The 16,152-nt window shown below is 45.9% G+C and overlaps 1 protein-coding gene across 2 annotated transcripts in view; it reads right to left on the minus strand.

The window, feature by feature from the left end:
- Positions 1–15,678, minus strand: part of ZMIZ2 (zinc finger MIZ-type containing 2) — a 35,540-nt gene extending 19,862 nt beyond the window's left edge. For both annotated transcript variants that reach the window (XM_015814563.1, XM_029283889.1), the window contains exons 1-8: positions 15,543–15,678; positions 14,001–14,115; positions 11,343–11,545; positions 8,343–8,535; positions 7,364–7,618; positions 5,358–5,537; positions 3,339–3,419; positions 721–925 (exon numbers count right to left, since the gene is read on the minus strand). In XM_015814563.1, the coding sequence (XP_015670049.1) occupies positions 721–925; positions 3,339–3,419; positions 5,358–5,537; positions 7,364–7,618; positions 8,343–8,535; positions 11,343–11,545; positions 14,001–14,115; positions 15,543–15,592 (1,282 nt within the window). In that variant the 5' untranslated portion in view covers positions 15,593–15,678. The remainder of the gene's footprint in view (positions 1–720; positions 926–3,338; positions 3,420–5,357; positions 5,538–7,363; positions 7,619–8,342; positions 8,536–11,342; positions 11,546–14,000; positions 14,116–15,542) is intronic.
- Between the last annotated feature and the right edge of the window lie 474 nt (positions 15,679–16,152).

Here is a 16,152-nt window from a genome sequence, read left to right on the forward strand (position 1 = left end):
CCTTGACTCCACCAGGGCTCTCATTTCCTTTCCTCCCCCTAAGTCTGTTGAATTCTGCAAGCATTTGGCGGAACAGATTTTTGGCACGCCCTCTTCTGTCCCTTAGACTGTTCCCACTGCAAGTTAAGGAAGTCTCTCAAGATTTATTTATTTCCCCCCCACCCCAGCACCAAACTGCCACTCCTTAACTGCCACGGAATTCCCCCGGCTCCCAAAATTCCATTGCTCTGCCAATGGTCCCAAATTCAAATCAAGGTCCAGAGCCCAGTCAATATGTAGAATCCAGAGGGGGACGTTCCTCCAGGACTCAACCATTTTGAGCTGCAGGGGTGTGTGCGTGCATGCATTGAGATGTACAGGCACACCTGTGTGAACTGCTGTGTCTCATTTTGGGGGAAAGGTGCCTTGCTCATTAAAAAAAATGATGGAGAAGTCCAGGATGAATTTTTCTTGCTAAAAAAAAAAAAAAAAGTGAGTTTTGCAAAATGGAGCGATACGGTCAAGAAAAGCTTTACCGCTCAGATGCTGTGTTGCTTTTTCCTACCTTATTGTGTGCTACCCCGAGTCTCACAACCGGGATGGTCTACAAATATTGCAAATGAATACATCAACTAACCCGTGAGTTGTCGTTACTAATCGACGTGCGCCATCCGGCTCTTTCGCCAAGGGAAGCCACAAGTCAGTCAGAATGGAATGACTTTCTCGGTGCCTAAGACTTACCAGACGGAGAAGGATGTAAAGAAGCCATGTTGGGAGATGGAGAAGGATGCAAAGAATTGATATTGGGTTTGATGTCTGGAAGGAAGGGTGACTTCACATCCTGTCCTGGGGACATGTAGGGAGGGATATTACTTCCAGGGGTCATCGGAGGTGTGGGGTTACCAGGTAAAGGAGAGCTTGGGTAGCCAGGCATGGACCTTGCTGGCTGAAAAGAGAACAAAATCATAACTCAGGTGTTATTCAACCTTATGAAGCTTCAGCCCACCTTCTATTAAAAGCAAGCCCAAACTTTACCCAATGGAGTACCAAGTTGAAGGTCTTCTGAATATTGATCCGGGGAAAAGATGGCTGCATTTACATCCTACTGAATGCATTTTTTCCAAACTAACATCCTTGAAATGTTTGAACTTCATGGACACAAAGGAGTGAGAAAAAAATTGTCAGGTCCATGTGCTGAGGCTTTGCAGCTGTTAAGTCAGTAACATGGCTTCACCATTGAGTTTGCTTGTCAGAAGGTCACAAAAGGTGGCTCACATGACCCTGGGCACTACAACGGTCATTAAGTCTGAACCAGTTGCCAAGCATCTGAATTTTGACCACGTGACTGTAGGGGTGATGCCATTGTCATAAGTCACTGTTTCCTGTCTCACTGTAACTTTGAACAGTCACTAAATGAATTGTTGTAGGCCGAAAACTCCCTGTACTAAGAATTATGCAATAGGAAGAATTATAGGAAATTTAAAGTCGGGTGTCCAACCTTGGCAACTTTGAGACTTGTGGACTTCAACTCCCAGAATTCCCCAGCCAGGAATTGAAGTCCACAGGCCTTAAAGTTGCCAAGGTTGGACACCCCTGCTTTAAAGTATCAAACCCTCACATTAGTGCATGAGAGGACTAGTCCAGGGACAGGCAACCTTGGTTCTTTTATGACTCGTGGACTTCAACTCCCAGAATTCCTGAGCCAGCCATGCTGAGGGGAAAGGGAGAGGTTTCCAAGCTGAGCCATGCTGGCTCAGGAATTCTGGGAGTTGAAGTCCGCGAGTCATAAAAGAGCCAAGGTTGCCTACCCCTGGGACTAGTCAAATAATCTAACTCTCAATGCAAGATCAAGACAGTATTTCTTCCTTGTGGGGACATTGGCATGATTTTCCTAACAGCAAGCAGAATCCAATTTGTTTTTATATGGCTGTTCTCATTTTTTGCTAGTCCTCAGCCCCCTATGAATGGACCAAGTGTTTTACAGAAGCAGCCATTTCCTTTTATCTTTATAGACTGCCTTTAAAAAAAAATATTGCATGTCAACCTTCTCCAGCTGAACAGGCAGTGGGTAAACAAGGACATAAAGATGCAAGGCTTCCTGATTTACTGTAGATCACACTGTGATCACTGTGTACCAAATACGAGTTCTATTTATACTTCAATCAATGTCAAACTCTATGCCTTTTCTCCCACCTACTTTATAAAAAAGACCTAGAAATTATTCTCTTGTAGATGAGAGAGACAGCTTACATCTCTATCTTCTTTTGGAGACTGCACGATCTGGTATCAGGCTGTGTGCTTTTGATCAAGTGAAAACTATCTCATGCTGCATATATTTCAATCCCCCCCCCAAATGTCCATTTTTTTCCTAATTAAAAACAGTTGGGAAAAACATATACCCAACTTCAGCCACACAAATGAGAGGCTCTTGGAAATTAAAATATAGCATTATTTTCTTTTGAGTGAAAAGGGCAACTCTGACCCACAATTAGCCCCTTGAGATGATACAAAGGCAAAGGAATTAAAAACAGACAAAAAATAACTTGCAAAAGATGCAGGAGAGAGCGACTCTAGTTAGCATCACACCCTTTTTCTTTAGGTTGGCAGAAATTTTTCTCCATTCCCCCTCCCCAAATGGAATAAGAACGGAAAAGATGCCAGTCAAGAATTGAACCCGGCAAGAGGTTGGTGGTAATTTTAAGCTAATATATAAAAAAAAAAATACACAAAGTCAAAGCCTTGCTCACACGATGCACCATTTGCTTCAATTCTGTTTAAGAAACAAGAAAAATAACCCAACGAAGACCAGTATGTTGTGCTGTGTGTGTAAAAGGAAAGAGAAATGGATGAATGAATGAGGGAATGTGTGAAGGGGTGTTCTGTGGATAACAACCAGGAAGAATTTTGTGAATCTATGTAAAACACATGAATAAATCATCCCGGAATGCAGAGAAGAGCGACAAAGATGATCTCCAGCCCCCTCAAAGATGGAGATCTTGGAGGCTAAAACATATGAAGAACGGTTGCAGGGATTGGGTATGTCCAGTCCAGTGAAAAGAAGGACTAGGGGTGACATGATAGCAGTGTTCCAATATTTGAGGGGCTGCCACAAAGAAGAGGGGGGTCAACCTATTCCCTAAAGCACCTGAAGGCAGGACCAGAAGCAATGGAGGGAAACTGATCAAAGAGAGAAGCAATCTAGAACTAAGGAGAAATTTCCTAACAATAAGAACAATCAACCAGTGGGACCGCTTGCCTTCCGAAGCTGTGGAAATACGGCAGAGAGATAACACCTAGCATCTGCATCATTACCCAATATCTTAGAAGCCTTATCAGAAGCAAACAACATCAGAACTCACCCCATTCATAGTAGCTTGTCCATAGCTACTGAAGTTGCTACCATTGAAATTGGCATTTTGACCATTGAACTGATCAGTAGGCTGGAAAGAGAAAAGCCAAAAAACATTTGTCGTTAAGGGTAATCGGGGCCCTAATTCCCAAGGCAGGAGTTATCCATCAATCCAGTTCGCATCCCACCTTGATTCTTAAGCAGTGCTTCTCAACCTTGGCAACTTTTAAGATCTGTGGACTTCAACGCCCAGGATTCCCCAGCCAGCACGGGAGGTGAAGTCCAAACATCTTAAAAGGTGCCAACGCTGCTCCAAAAAAATACTGAGTAGGTCCCATAGTTCTATGTCTCGTTTTACCCCAAGAACAAATAATGACAAACCGAAGATAGCTGAATTCTCGTGTTATATTAAAGTCTGTACCCTCTAGTCATTTTCTGATCTATTTTCTTCAGCCTAGAAGAGGGCTTAACTCCATAGAGCTGCTGACTTAAAATCTCTCTCCAAGGAGTTTGCTATGCATGAGCTATTGTTAGGAGCCACCTCTACAAGTTGTGTACTCCTTAAATGTTAAGTGCTGGACACTGAACACCAAACAAGTCCCTAACAATGTGAAGAGATTGGAGCATGCAAGCAGCTAAACATCTCAGCACCTTGGAATTGTCTAATAACCATTACAGAACTTTCTCTCAGGCCTGATTTAATGTCGTTTCACCCCTATTATGTTTATGTAACTTTTTACTACAGCTAGTCCTCCATTTACAACCACAATCGGGGCCAGAATTTCTATTGCTAAGCAAGACTATTAAGTGAGTTGTGCCCAATTTTAAAACCTTTTTGTCGTGGTTTTTAAGCGAGTCACTGCAGTGTTAAGTGAATCAAACGGTCGTTTAGGAGATCTGGCTTCCCCCATTGACTGGGAAGGTTGCAAATAGCGATCACACAACACTGCAAATCCACGCGGATTGAATTTTGATCAGAGGCTGTGATGGCTGTAACTGCGAAGAGCTGTTTTAAGTAACTTTTTTCACTGCCCATTGTAACTTCAGTCACTAAACAAATAGTTGCAAATCAAGAACTACCTGTATACATTACAGTATTATTGTTCTTGTAGGGTATTTTATATTGCTGGCCTGAGACTGTAGTAAGGAAACATCCGTTCATCTACATTTATACCAATGCGTGTCTTAGTTGGGTTCACACAGTATGGAAAAATAGGTTTGCCGACAGGCTATTCTGCAGATGGATGCAACTTTTCTACTGAAAGACAACAATGCCGACTATGGATTTGGGGAGGGGAAATTAAATCTCTATCTGAAAGAGAACCAGACTGAGGATGGCTGAACTAAACTGCAAGCCAAGGTTTACAAATGACAAAGATTAGATTCATACAGTGCAGTATACCAGACCAAAAAAAAAAACCAAAAAACACCCTTGTGACATGGGGTTAAGTGAACTAACAGAAAAAGGATCTGGATCCAGTTTCCCCAGGCATAATTAGCTGCATTGGATTAAGTCTCAAGAAACAATGTTCCCCCCCCCTTTTATTTGCTGGCTTACTCTATAACCTTGAGAGAACATTTTCTTCTGGCCTGTGAAAATTATTCAAACAACCTCCATTAACTCGGGTTGGGAAGAGTTGTTCTTATGGCTGCTGGCTGAAGACTGGAATTAACAGAATATTTTAAAACCTTAAAACCGCTCTCTCCCCAACGGATTATTTTCGGGCTGGTGGGTTTCCCGCTTTAGAATCCTCCGTGATCATTGCCCAGAATTTTGGTAGCCGAAGACCCCACATCTGAAGAGCACCCACATTAGAGAAGGCTTTCCTTACAAAATCATAAGAATAATAGCGGGGGGGAAAAACCAGTGGAGATGCAGATCTCTCTCTCCTTCCTTAGGGAGATGCTCTCCTGATGCATTCATCATTCCATTAGGAATCTGCTCTCCCTCCTTACAGGATGAATGTCTGTAGGTCTCTTTCACCTTCAGTGAGAATCTGGTACAGCTGTTACCATAGCAACGGAGTACCTTATAGTATGGGCCGCTAGTACTGGAGGCAGAGAGATAATGGCTCACTCCCTGTTGCAGTGGCAAACGGTGACCGGGATAGGAGGGGGATGGAGCAGATGGTTGAGGCACATTCGTGGCGTACTGTCCGGCTTGAGTGGGATACTGGCCACTTTGGATATATTGTTGTCCTGGATAACCCTGGAAGAGATCCAGAAAAAAAAGGCAGGTGAGTGATGGCCACATACGATGATGTTGCCTAAATCTGCCTTTAAAGAAGTAAATTGAGGAAGGGATTAACAAGAAGTACGTGAAGACTTTCAGTGAGTTTAGGCATCTCCTGGGAAAATCAACTGGGGATGGTTTAAGGGTGGTCTTACACCCCTGCTACCCACAACCCATCAAACCCTGGAAAAATATTCGTCCCTCCCAATCTTCCCAGGCCCTGGGAGCCTCAGAGAGATGCTGGAGGGGCGGAGGTGGTGGGGGCTGTAGGCCGCTTGAAAATGGCTCGCCTCTTTGCTGAAAGGTTATGGGGGGACTCTGCTGGATGCCCCCCCCCCTACATCTTACTTGGGACTGTCTCCTGGCGTTAATTTCTTTTCTAGATTTGACTGGAGGTGTGGCCCCTGTCATCTTGTTTCAGCTATAATCAGTGAGATTAGACGACTCGGCAAGGGCACGGTTTCAGCTAATTGTAGGCATCCAGATCAGACCGAGAATGCTAATTGCTAGGCTCCGTTTCATTCATTCTGAGCCTGGATGAAATCTGCAGGTCCAGGAAAACTGGCAGTTTATCAATATTTCAGGAGGAAGCCCAGAATGCCCAACATACATAATAATTCTAATATGCTTTCCTGAGATTGGGTCCCCCCCATGGGTTTATCTCTTGCTACTTTCCATCCCCCTCACAAATTATTTTATGCTTGGAGCCCTGAGTTAGTGGGCTCCAAAACTAGGGCTACAATTGAGCCCAACATTTCTGTTGTTCAGCGAGACATTGGCTTGTGAGTTTTGCCCCACTTTATGACCTTTCTTGCCACAGTTGTTAAGTGAATCACTGCAGTTGAGTTAGCAACCCGGTTGTGAAGTGGGTCTGGCTTCCCCCATTGACTTTGCTTGTCAGGAGGTTGCCAAAGGGGAATCACAGGACAACCCAGGGACACTGCGACCGTCATAAACATGAGCCAGTTGCCAAGCGTCTAAATTTTGATCACGGGGATGCTGCAAAGGTCGTAACTGTGAAAAACGGTCATAAGTCACTTTTTTTCAGTGCCGTTGTGACTTTGACCGGTCACTAAATGAACTGTTGTAAGTCGAGGACTACCTGTAGTTTGGGGTAGGAAGAATTCCAGGTTCCTTCCCTTCCTGTTTCTGCTCCTTTCTTTTCCTTAGACCAGGGGTAGGCAACCTTGGCTCTTTTATGACTTGTGGACTCCAACTCCCAGAATTCCTGAGCCGGCCACGCTGAGGGAAAAGGGAGAGGTTTCCAAGCTGAGCCATGCTGGCTCAGGAATTCTGGGAGTTGAAGTCCACTGTTCATAAAAGAGTCAAGGTTCCCCACCCCTGCCTCAGACTGAGCCCTTGTCGTTGGATGTAGGATGTTGACTAGTTTCTGCCAAGTCTGCATCTGTGACCTGGTCTCTAGGCAACACACCTACTACAAGTACTCAAAGGCTAGTACTCCCTGTTTACTACACCACTCTTCCTTAATTCGACTATAACTCCTATTCCTTCACTACTTCTTTTTGTGAATAACTCTTCTGTTTGCCTTAGGCTGCTTCAGCTATTTTACTGCCTCAAAAGACACACACACACCCATCCCCGTCCTCTCACACTCAGCATACTGGAATTATATTCCCAGACACCAAAAGTGACATTGGTTGGAAATTCTAGAATTATAGTTCCAGCACAATGGAACGGCACTCAGATGGGGAAGACGGACACTCCTTGGCCAAGGACTCAAGTTGTAACCTAAGGTTACTCCAAAGCTTGAGCTTCAAAACCCTTCTGCCTTTGATACGCACCTCGCTGGAATAAGTTCTCTTGACACTTTGCCGGGGCATCTGCTGGCCTTGTGGTGGAGTAGGGTAGCCGTGCTGAGGCATTCTCTGCCCGGCATACAAGGCGCTCATTGCAGGGGTCCTTGCTGTGCTCATGTTCATGGGCGACATCCCAGAGGCGTTCAACATGTTGGCTGGATTCATCCCGGGTGGTACAGTTGGTCCCCGAGGCCCCGAATGAGGGAGGAATTGATTGTTGAAAGGCTGCCCAGCACCCATCTCCAGAAAAAGAAAAAGGCGGGAAAAAGTTAAATGGGATTCCATACAAAGCCAGACCTTAGGGAAATGGGTTTGTAGGATCAACTAGGCCAGGGGTAGGCAACCTTGGCTCTTTTATGACACGTGGACTTCAACTCCCAGAATTCCTAAGCCAGCATAGCTCAGTTGGAAACCTTTCCCTTTTCCCTCAGTGTGGCTGGCTCAGGAATTCTGGGAGTTGAAGTCCACGAGTCATAAAAGAACCAAAGTTGCCTACCCCTGGTATAGGGTCTCCTGCTTGAGGAGCAGGTTGGACTAGAAGACCTCCAAGGTCCCTTCCAACTCTGTTATTTTGTTCATTGTTCATGGGGATTGGAATTCCCTTCGTTACTTCCAAAAACACACTGCCCAGGCTGCCTTGTATTATTCCCCACAATTTCATTCTTTGACTTCAGCCCATATTCTGGCCAGAGAACAGGAAGAGGAAGAGAGGGTTTATCTTCGCCTGGTCTTCCAAGAGTGGACAACCTGTAACTTGTGGACTGACTGCGTGTGATTCACCGACTTTTTGAGGTGGCACCATCTTTGGGTAGATTGCTACTGAATGTTTCACAATCCTGCCCCTTGGGGTTGTATCACAAAGTATAAACAGAGGGCACATCTCTCCCATCATGCATCTCTCCCGCCATCTGGTTAGCACTTTCCATCACTCTTGTACCACATGAAACAAACATGCTAAGCTTACCGCTCCGTACTGACTCAACTCCTGGCTCTGCTTTTCTTGCAAGGCAGCGACTGTGGCTGTGGCCGTGGCCGTGGCTGTTGCGGCTGCAGCTGCTACAGCGGCTGCAGCGGCTGCTTGGGTGAAGTCTGTCGGGGCTCTCGCAGTATGAGAAGGAATGCCCATTCCCCCAGGGCCGTTTGGGCTCCCTGCATAACTAGAGAAAAGACAGGGTTGATAGCCTGGTTGCATATGTTCTGCATACGCTCTAATGATGGCCACAATCGACTGTTGGAAGTCCTTAGGATCTTATTTGCCCAGACAGTGGTGTCGAATAGCTGGAACTCCAGGATGAAATAAGGCAGGGGTCCTCAACCTTGGCAACTTTAAGACTTGTGGACTTCAACTCCCAGAATTCTACTGTTGGAAGACCTTAGGATCTTATTTGCCCAGACAGTGATGTCGAATAGCTGAATTAAGGCAGGGGTCCTCAACCGTGGCAACTTTAAGACCTGTGGACTTCAACTCCCAGAATTCTACTGTTGGAAGTCCTTATGATCTTATTTGCCCAGACAGTGGTGTCGAATAGCTGGAACTCCAGGATGAATTAAGGCAGGGGTCCTCAACCTTGGCAACTTTAAGACTTGTGGACTTCAACTCCCAGAATTCTACTGTTGGAAGACCTTAGGATCTTATTTGCCCAGACAGTGGTGTCGAATAGCTGGAACTCCAGGATGAATTAAGGCAGGGGTCCTCAACCTTGGCAACTTTAAGACTTGTGGACTTCAACTCCCAGAATTCTGGGAGTTGAAGTCCACAAGTCTTAAAGTGGCCAAGGTTGAGGACCCCTGAATTAAGGAGTCTCAGAACTGCTGCTAACTGGAGGAAAAACAAGTAGTCCTTAGTACTGTAAATCCTTTGTACTTACCTCGTCTCTCTTCCTGATCGCGACACAGGATAAAAAAAAATTTCCGTGACCGACCCTTATAAAATTAGGGTTTATGACAACCAGCATTTGGCGTAGCGAGAAATCGAAGACTCTGAGGACAGGTTTAATATTACCGTTTGTAACCCTTATTGAAGAAAACGAAGCGTTCGCTGTTGGACAGGTATGCACGCTGTTGGACAGGTATGTATGCACAGGCAAGTAAAAGATCACAGGAAATCGAGGAATATAATTAAGATGTGGGATGCTCAACATTAAAAAAGAAAAGACAGAGAAAACAGGAATCTTTCTAGGCCACCGAATGCTGGTTGCCAAACCCAATTCCTCAGGTGCTAGTGGCAGCCTGGATTTCTACATCTCGGTAAAATGTTTTGGGGGTACGGTAAGAACTCACCCTGCACCTTCAACTTCCATGAAGTGCAAGGAGCTGAGATGCCCATTGAGGCAAGGAAGGAGGAGGATGTACAAGTAAAACATCTGGGAGATTAGGCAACCGGACCTGTGACTATGAGGTGGCCATCACACTTACACAACCTTTCCCCCACTGGCTTGGCACCAAGTAGCAGAAAGGGGCCGACTCTTGGTGCAATTACTAGCAAGCTCATCTCTTCCTATCTCTCTGGTGACTCTGCTCCTCTCACGGCACATGGGGTTGATTCACTAATTATATGGAAAGGTTAAAGAATGTTCTAACTATTTTAGGATTCCAGGGAAAGAAGAGAAATGAATTTTTTTCCCAGGAGAGAGAATGGACAGAGGTGGGTGGGTGGGTGGGTAGATTCTCAGAATGGGTTCCCACTAAGCCAGGGGTCTTCAAACTTGGCCCTTTTATGACTTGTGGACTTCAACTCCCAGAATTCCTCAGCCAGCGTGCTGAGGAAATGTAAAATGAGAAAACTCAAATAAGGAGCGGGTGCCTCCAATGGGCTGACCTCTTAAGAAGGCCATCTTTTGCCAGATACGAATGAGAGACTCCCGAGCCCCAGATATGACAATCATTAAATGGGTGAATGGGTCAATGTTTAATCAGTTAAGCTATATCCGCAATGGACTGCTGTATAATTTTGTCCAAAAATAAGCTGTGTTGTTGAGGAGGATTAATTCCTAGGGCGGGCATAGCGCTGCCCCGATTTTAACTAAACTGCTGATGTTGAAAAATGCTGATTGGAGCTAAGGTCTCCAGGCAGGAGGGAGGATGAGATATGAGAAACTTCTCAAAGTGATCCCTCCCACTTGTAGACACGCACAGAGGGCCTTCAGTTTATTTGCTAGGGACTTTTTATCTTTTCAGATTACCTTCACATTTACTGCCTTCAAGAAGACCCATGGTTTTGAAGTGAGCACCAAAGAAACAAAACACAAATGGGTAATCAACAGTTCAGTGAAAGCCACCATGGGCAGAGAGAAATGCAACCCATGAGCCACTATTCCTGGTTCAATGCACAATCACTTGATTGGCTGATTGCACACTAGTAGTTCCAAGAACAAGCAACCAGGTGAAATCCTAGCAGGACATCATGATATGGAAAGTCATATATATACTCGTGAGCGATTCACTGTTGTGTAACTCATCCGAGACAGGCTTGGAGGCTTCCTGTATTGCAGTGGTTCTCAACCTGTGGGTCGGGACCCCATTTGGGGTCGATCGACCATTTCATGGGGGTCGCCAAGCAAGGCTGTCCGCCATTTTTTTGTCCGCCATTTTTTTTGTCCGCCAAAAAAGGGGGAAAAGGCCGCCCACGGAATGGAGGGAACCCGACCCGGTCGACCACCAGCCGGACGAGGCAGAGACGGCGAACGGAGCTACGCCTCGGCCGGCACAGGGGGCGGAACCACGCATGCGTGGTGCTCCCGGGCAGGGAAAGTCCTCGACTTACGACCGGTTGGGTAGTCCTCGACTTACGACCGGTTTTGTCCTTGACTTACGACCAGTTGGGGTCGCGGCATTAAAAAGGTTGAGAACCACTGCTGTATTGTATGACTTCTGCTCACTATGGTTGTTTTTAACAAATTAACAATTTGTTAATGATTCCCCGTTCAAGGCATCACGTCTGCTGACCCAACGTGCTGGGACCTACCTTGTGGTGAAGCCTGGCCCTCCCGGGTATGAAGTACGACTGTACATCCCAGGTTGCACATAACTTTTGCCTGTTGAACCCTCAGGGAAAGGCTGTTGTCCCATAAATTGTGGTGAGTTCATGCCAGAGCCACTGCTGGCCACGCTGGGCATCATGGGATTGCCAGCGGTGTTTCCTCCAGGACCCATGGGGTTTCCAAAAACCTGCAAAGGATCAAGGAGAGGAGAGAGATTTGGACTAGATCAGCAATGCCAGGCTTTACTCTGTGGTCCAGCAAGATGTGAACAGGGATGAAGTAGGAGAACAAAATCTAGATAGTTAAAGAATCAGGTATTTCCATGCATGCTCTAAGTCCAGATATTTATTTTAGATCAGTTTAGTCCAGCCCTAACAGCTTCGTCTGCATAATGCATCGATCAACACCCAGATACACGAGGATGACTGACAATCCTTTTTCTTAAGAGAATGTCAGCAACTTGCTGTAAAAAGCATTAGAGATCAACTGGATTTCTCCTTCGTTTCTTTACAGATTAAGTAAATTCAGGCTTGCGACCCCTAAAAGGGTGATGTGTATGGAGGGAAGGGGAAACAGGAACTTTCTCTGAGCTTTTAAAAACCACATAAAATGTATAGGACAGAAAATACTTAGGGGTGGCCCATTCTAGCCAAATATTTGCTGCCAGTGTGTCTTCTGAACACCCAGCTTTGTAATCTGCTCAGGCTATTTAGTCTGGAGTAAATAAAACTGTCTGCCGTTGTTAAGTTAAATATCAATGAATAAAGGAACCCAGAAAACAGCTAGAAAGAACTGTTACGAAGGTTGTGCTTCCTGACTTTTTTTTCGGAAGGGAAGGGACAATTTTTACAAATGTTATTTCTCTGAATTCCTTCCATTTGCAATCAGATGAGACTCAGGTAATTCTGAGGTAATTCTGAGGTCCAATTCCATTTAAGGAGACCAAACGAAAGCAAACGTGTTGTGAAGGCCTTTTTTTTCCTGCAAGGCCTCAAAGCTGAAAGAGGCTGTTGTGCTGCTTGTGAAAAATCCAATATCTCCTCCTCATCCGATGAGACTTCGGTTAAGGATGTTTGGTAATTCCTGGTCAATCTGATATCTCACCAGCAGATGTCAGAAAAAGAGCCAGAGTAATATAAATTAAGGTGCTGGGTTAAGCCCAGTGAAGTCCATCCTCAACTCAATAGCAGGATTTTAGCCCAGACATTATCTCACAACTAGCCAACTTCACAGCTTTGTTGTAGGAAAAAAATGGAAGGAAGAGCTACTAATATGCAGCTTTATGTTCCTGGAGGAAAAGTAGATTATACATTTAATGAATGAGGTTGAACCCACATTCCACTCAGGCCTGCTCAGACACAAATCCCAAAATGAATTTGAAGAAACTCACCCTGGCAATTTTAACTGCTTTTTAAGTGCCAAGGAGACCTATTGAACTTGGAATGCTTAGAATTGTGTTGTTAATTTAAATTGTAAAATTTGCAAGGCACGTGGCTGAATTACAGGAGGCTCATTTCATATATTGCCCTCTCTCCTTCAGGCTCCCTTCTATAAACCAATAATTTTATTTCCTCATAAGCCACAAATGTTTTCGTGTTTGTTTTGTGGATTGAGCTTCTGGCTTCACCGAAATGAAACCGTGTGAAAACTAATTAGTCTAAAATGCTAAATGCCTTTCTGTGTTGTTTTCCTTTACTGTAACAAATTAACATAGCTACTTCCTTTGGAAACTTTTCACTTTGCATAGTAGGGCCTCCTTCCTTGCAAAACAGTTGAAGATTGAAATGAACCAGAAGAGATGATCATCTATGTGGAAAGACTGGAACTAGACCTAGAAGTAAACCTTATCTCTCTCTTTTTTAAAAACCTGTTTTGTATCAGCAATTAGGATGGGGTGGGGCTTGGCAGGGAAAGTCCCTTGTGTGATTCTTGGTAGATTATCTAACAGCTCTCTCTGCTAACCTGAAACCTCATGGATCCAACTGGAATAAGGGTGGCAGAAAAGTCCATTGGGGACCTTTGTCATGTAAATCAGAGGTCCCCAACCTTGGGTGTGGTTTTATGTGCTGCCTGCATCCCGCAGATGGGGCTTTGCTTGTTTGTGCGGACTGGTTGCTGGCATGCCGCGGCCCGGTACTGGTCCATGGACCGGGGGTTGGGGACCCCTGATGTAAATGACTCATTTTGGGGGTCACCTTTCAGCAGAGATGGGGAAGTCCTACCTTCCTCTTTACCTGTCTGACTGAAGGTCCATTTTGAGAAAAAGGATGCAGGATGTTTATGGGGGGAAAAAACAACAACCTCAACTGGAAAGAAAAAAAAGACTTCAGTGAAGTTTTTCATGGATTGTATTTCTGGGCAGCTGGCCTTAGTGATACTTGCTAGCTTGATACTGTATTGCTGCGCAGAGTTGCATGAATCAAAGCTTGAAAGGGGACTTTTAAGGGCAGCTCAGATATAATTTTAAATGAAAATTAATTCTCTGGTCCACCCCCTGTAGAAAAGAATGGCTGGGGACATCTGCTCCGGGATCTTACCTTAGCAAAATTTGAAAGGAGGTTGAACGTGGGTGCCCTGTATCCACTCCCCACCCACCCACCTCTCTCTACCCCCTCCCCCCCTTTGAAGGCTGCAAAAGGTACCTGGCTTTGGGATGTGTTGCTGACGCCCCAAACAGTGGTTACCACCGAGAGAGATCCTGCAGGCTGATTGGTATTCTGTTGCCAAGGAACTGACTCGTAGGCATATGAACCATCACTAGAAATGAAAACAAAACAACACACAGCAGACCGATGTGCCATGTCAGTAATTAGGAACCTCTGGGGAAGAGAAGGGGCACGGGGGGGAAAGGGGGAGGCATTCGCAACTGGATACGAGGAAACAGCAACTGAACCCTCCTTGAGCAAATTAAAAAAATAAAGATGGGATTGCTAGGTAGTTATGGGTCACGGTCAGAAAACGAAGCCTCCCTTTTCAGCAAATTCCAGGCATAAGAAAGACAGCAAAACTGCAGGAGAAAGCTGCAGTTTTGATGGGAGGTAGGTTTTCCAGAAGCTCTGGGTGCACTTACAGGCTTACTGGGTGCACTTACAGCTTCTAAACGCCACAGAGCAGAGGGGCCTTAGGATTCATAAGTAAGGGTGGGGCAGATCCTAGGAGGCAAGGAGCCCCCCCCAAACCTTATTTTGCCATCTGCCCATTTCATGGTCATCTTTTTATCAGCGGCTTTAGGTGTGCAGCTCAAACAAGCCATTCCCTCACCCCAAACTCCAAGGAACCACAACGGATTCTGGTTTATCCCTACTCTAGGACAGGGGTCCCCAATCCCTGGTCCGTGGAACGGTACCGGGCTGTGGCATGCCAGCAACCGGTCCACACAAACAAGCAAAGCCCATCCGTGGGATGCAGGCAGCACACAAAACCACGCACTCTCTGGTCCGCGGAAAAACCTTTCTCCACAGAACCTGTCCCTGGTGCCCAAAAGGGTGGAGACCTCTGCTCTAGGACATTGCTAACCTCCTCAGAGGCCAACTCAAAGTGCACCTTGCAGGTAATCCTCAACCTACGACCCTTCATTGAGCAGCTGTGTGAAGTTACAATGGCACTGAAACAGTGACTTCAACCAGTCCTCGTATTTACAACCCCTGCAGCACTCCCAGAGTCATGGAGTCCAAACTTAGGGAATTGCTTGGCAACCAACATGTATTTACAATAGTCGCAGCGTCGCCATTTGCGACTTTCCCAGCTGGCTTCCAACAAGCAAAAGTCAAGGGGGGTGGGGGGAAGGAGTCAGATTTGACTTAACAACTGCACAGTTCGCTTAACGTGGCAAAAGGGGCTGTAAGATTGGGCCCGACTGCTTAACAACAGCAATACTAGTCTCAGTTGTGGCTGTTAACTTGAGGACTACATGTATCAAACCTGGCTGCAAAAAAAGAGCCCCCCCCCGGTAACCCCTTCCTTATGTTTGGTGGTGACTTCCAAACATGAAACAAGAATTGTTTCTGCTAACTCAGGGGTGGGAAGCTCCGTATTGCAGCCAAGGGCTGCGTCGTATTTCCAGCCTTTTTGCAATCTTCAGGGCTGGCCACCTTCCAAGGATTGTCAAACGGCAAGCCTGCAGGACCAGGTGAAAAAGAGGCGTGTGCAAAGCCAAAAGAGGAGGCGGGCTGTATCATACTCACCCATGCGGGGTGGGAGGGAGCGATGGTTTCATTGGGTTCATGGGGGTCATTGGCTACAGGGAGGCGAAGGGGCTGGGTGCAGGATCCAAGGCCACACAGGGAGACCGGTCACTGCCTCTCCGATGTCACAGCAGCAGAAAGACTAGAGAAAAACAGGCCGGGAGCAAGACATTAGCAGCTGCACAGAAACACAGGAAGTGTCTTATTCGAAGCCAGACTGTCTGTCCCAGAATTATGCACAGTATTTCCCAACCTAGAGAAGCTTCCAGAGAGGTGGGGGGGACTTCTGCTCCTGCAATTCCCATGCTGGTGGGAAATTCTGAGAGTCGAGGTCCATATCCATATTCCTGGAAGCTGTCCAGGTTGGAAAACACTGCTGTGAACCAATGGGCAGCATCTACCCAGGCTTCCGGACAAGCGGTTGGGTCCATGGGGTAGCCAAACCATGTCTTTCGATGTAGTCCAGAAGGTGAGCCTTCTCCACCCCATCCGATTCATTTCCTCAACACACTTCCAAAGAAGGCGGGACTGAGAAAGGTGGAGACCAGGCCAAAGTCCCCAAACGAAGATACTTGAGCTCCAAGGTCAACATCCTTGCTTATGATTTATG

This window comes from Protobothrops mucrosquamatus, unplaced genomic scaffold (genome assembly GCF_001527695.2).
Source record: "Protobothrops mucrosquamatus isolate PMUCROS unplaced genomic scaffold, P.Mucros_1.0 scaffold262, whole genome shotgun sequence".
NCBI lineage: Eukaryota > Metazoa > Chordata > Lepidosauria > Squamata > Viperidae > Protobothrops > Protobothrops mucrosquamatus.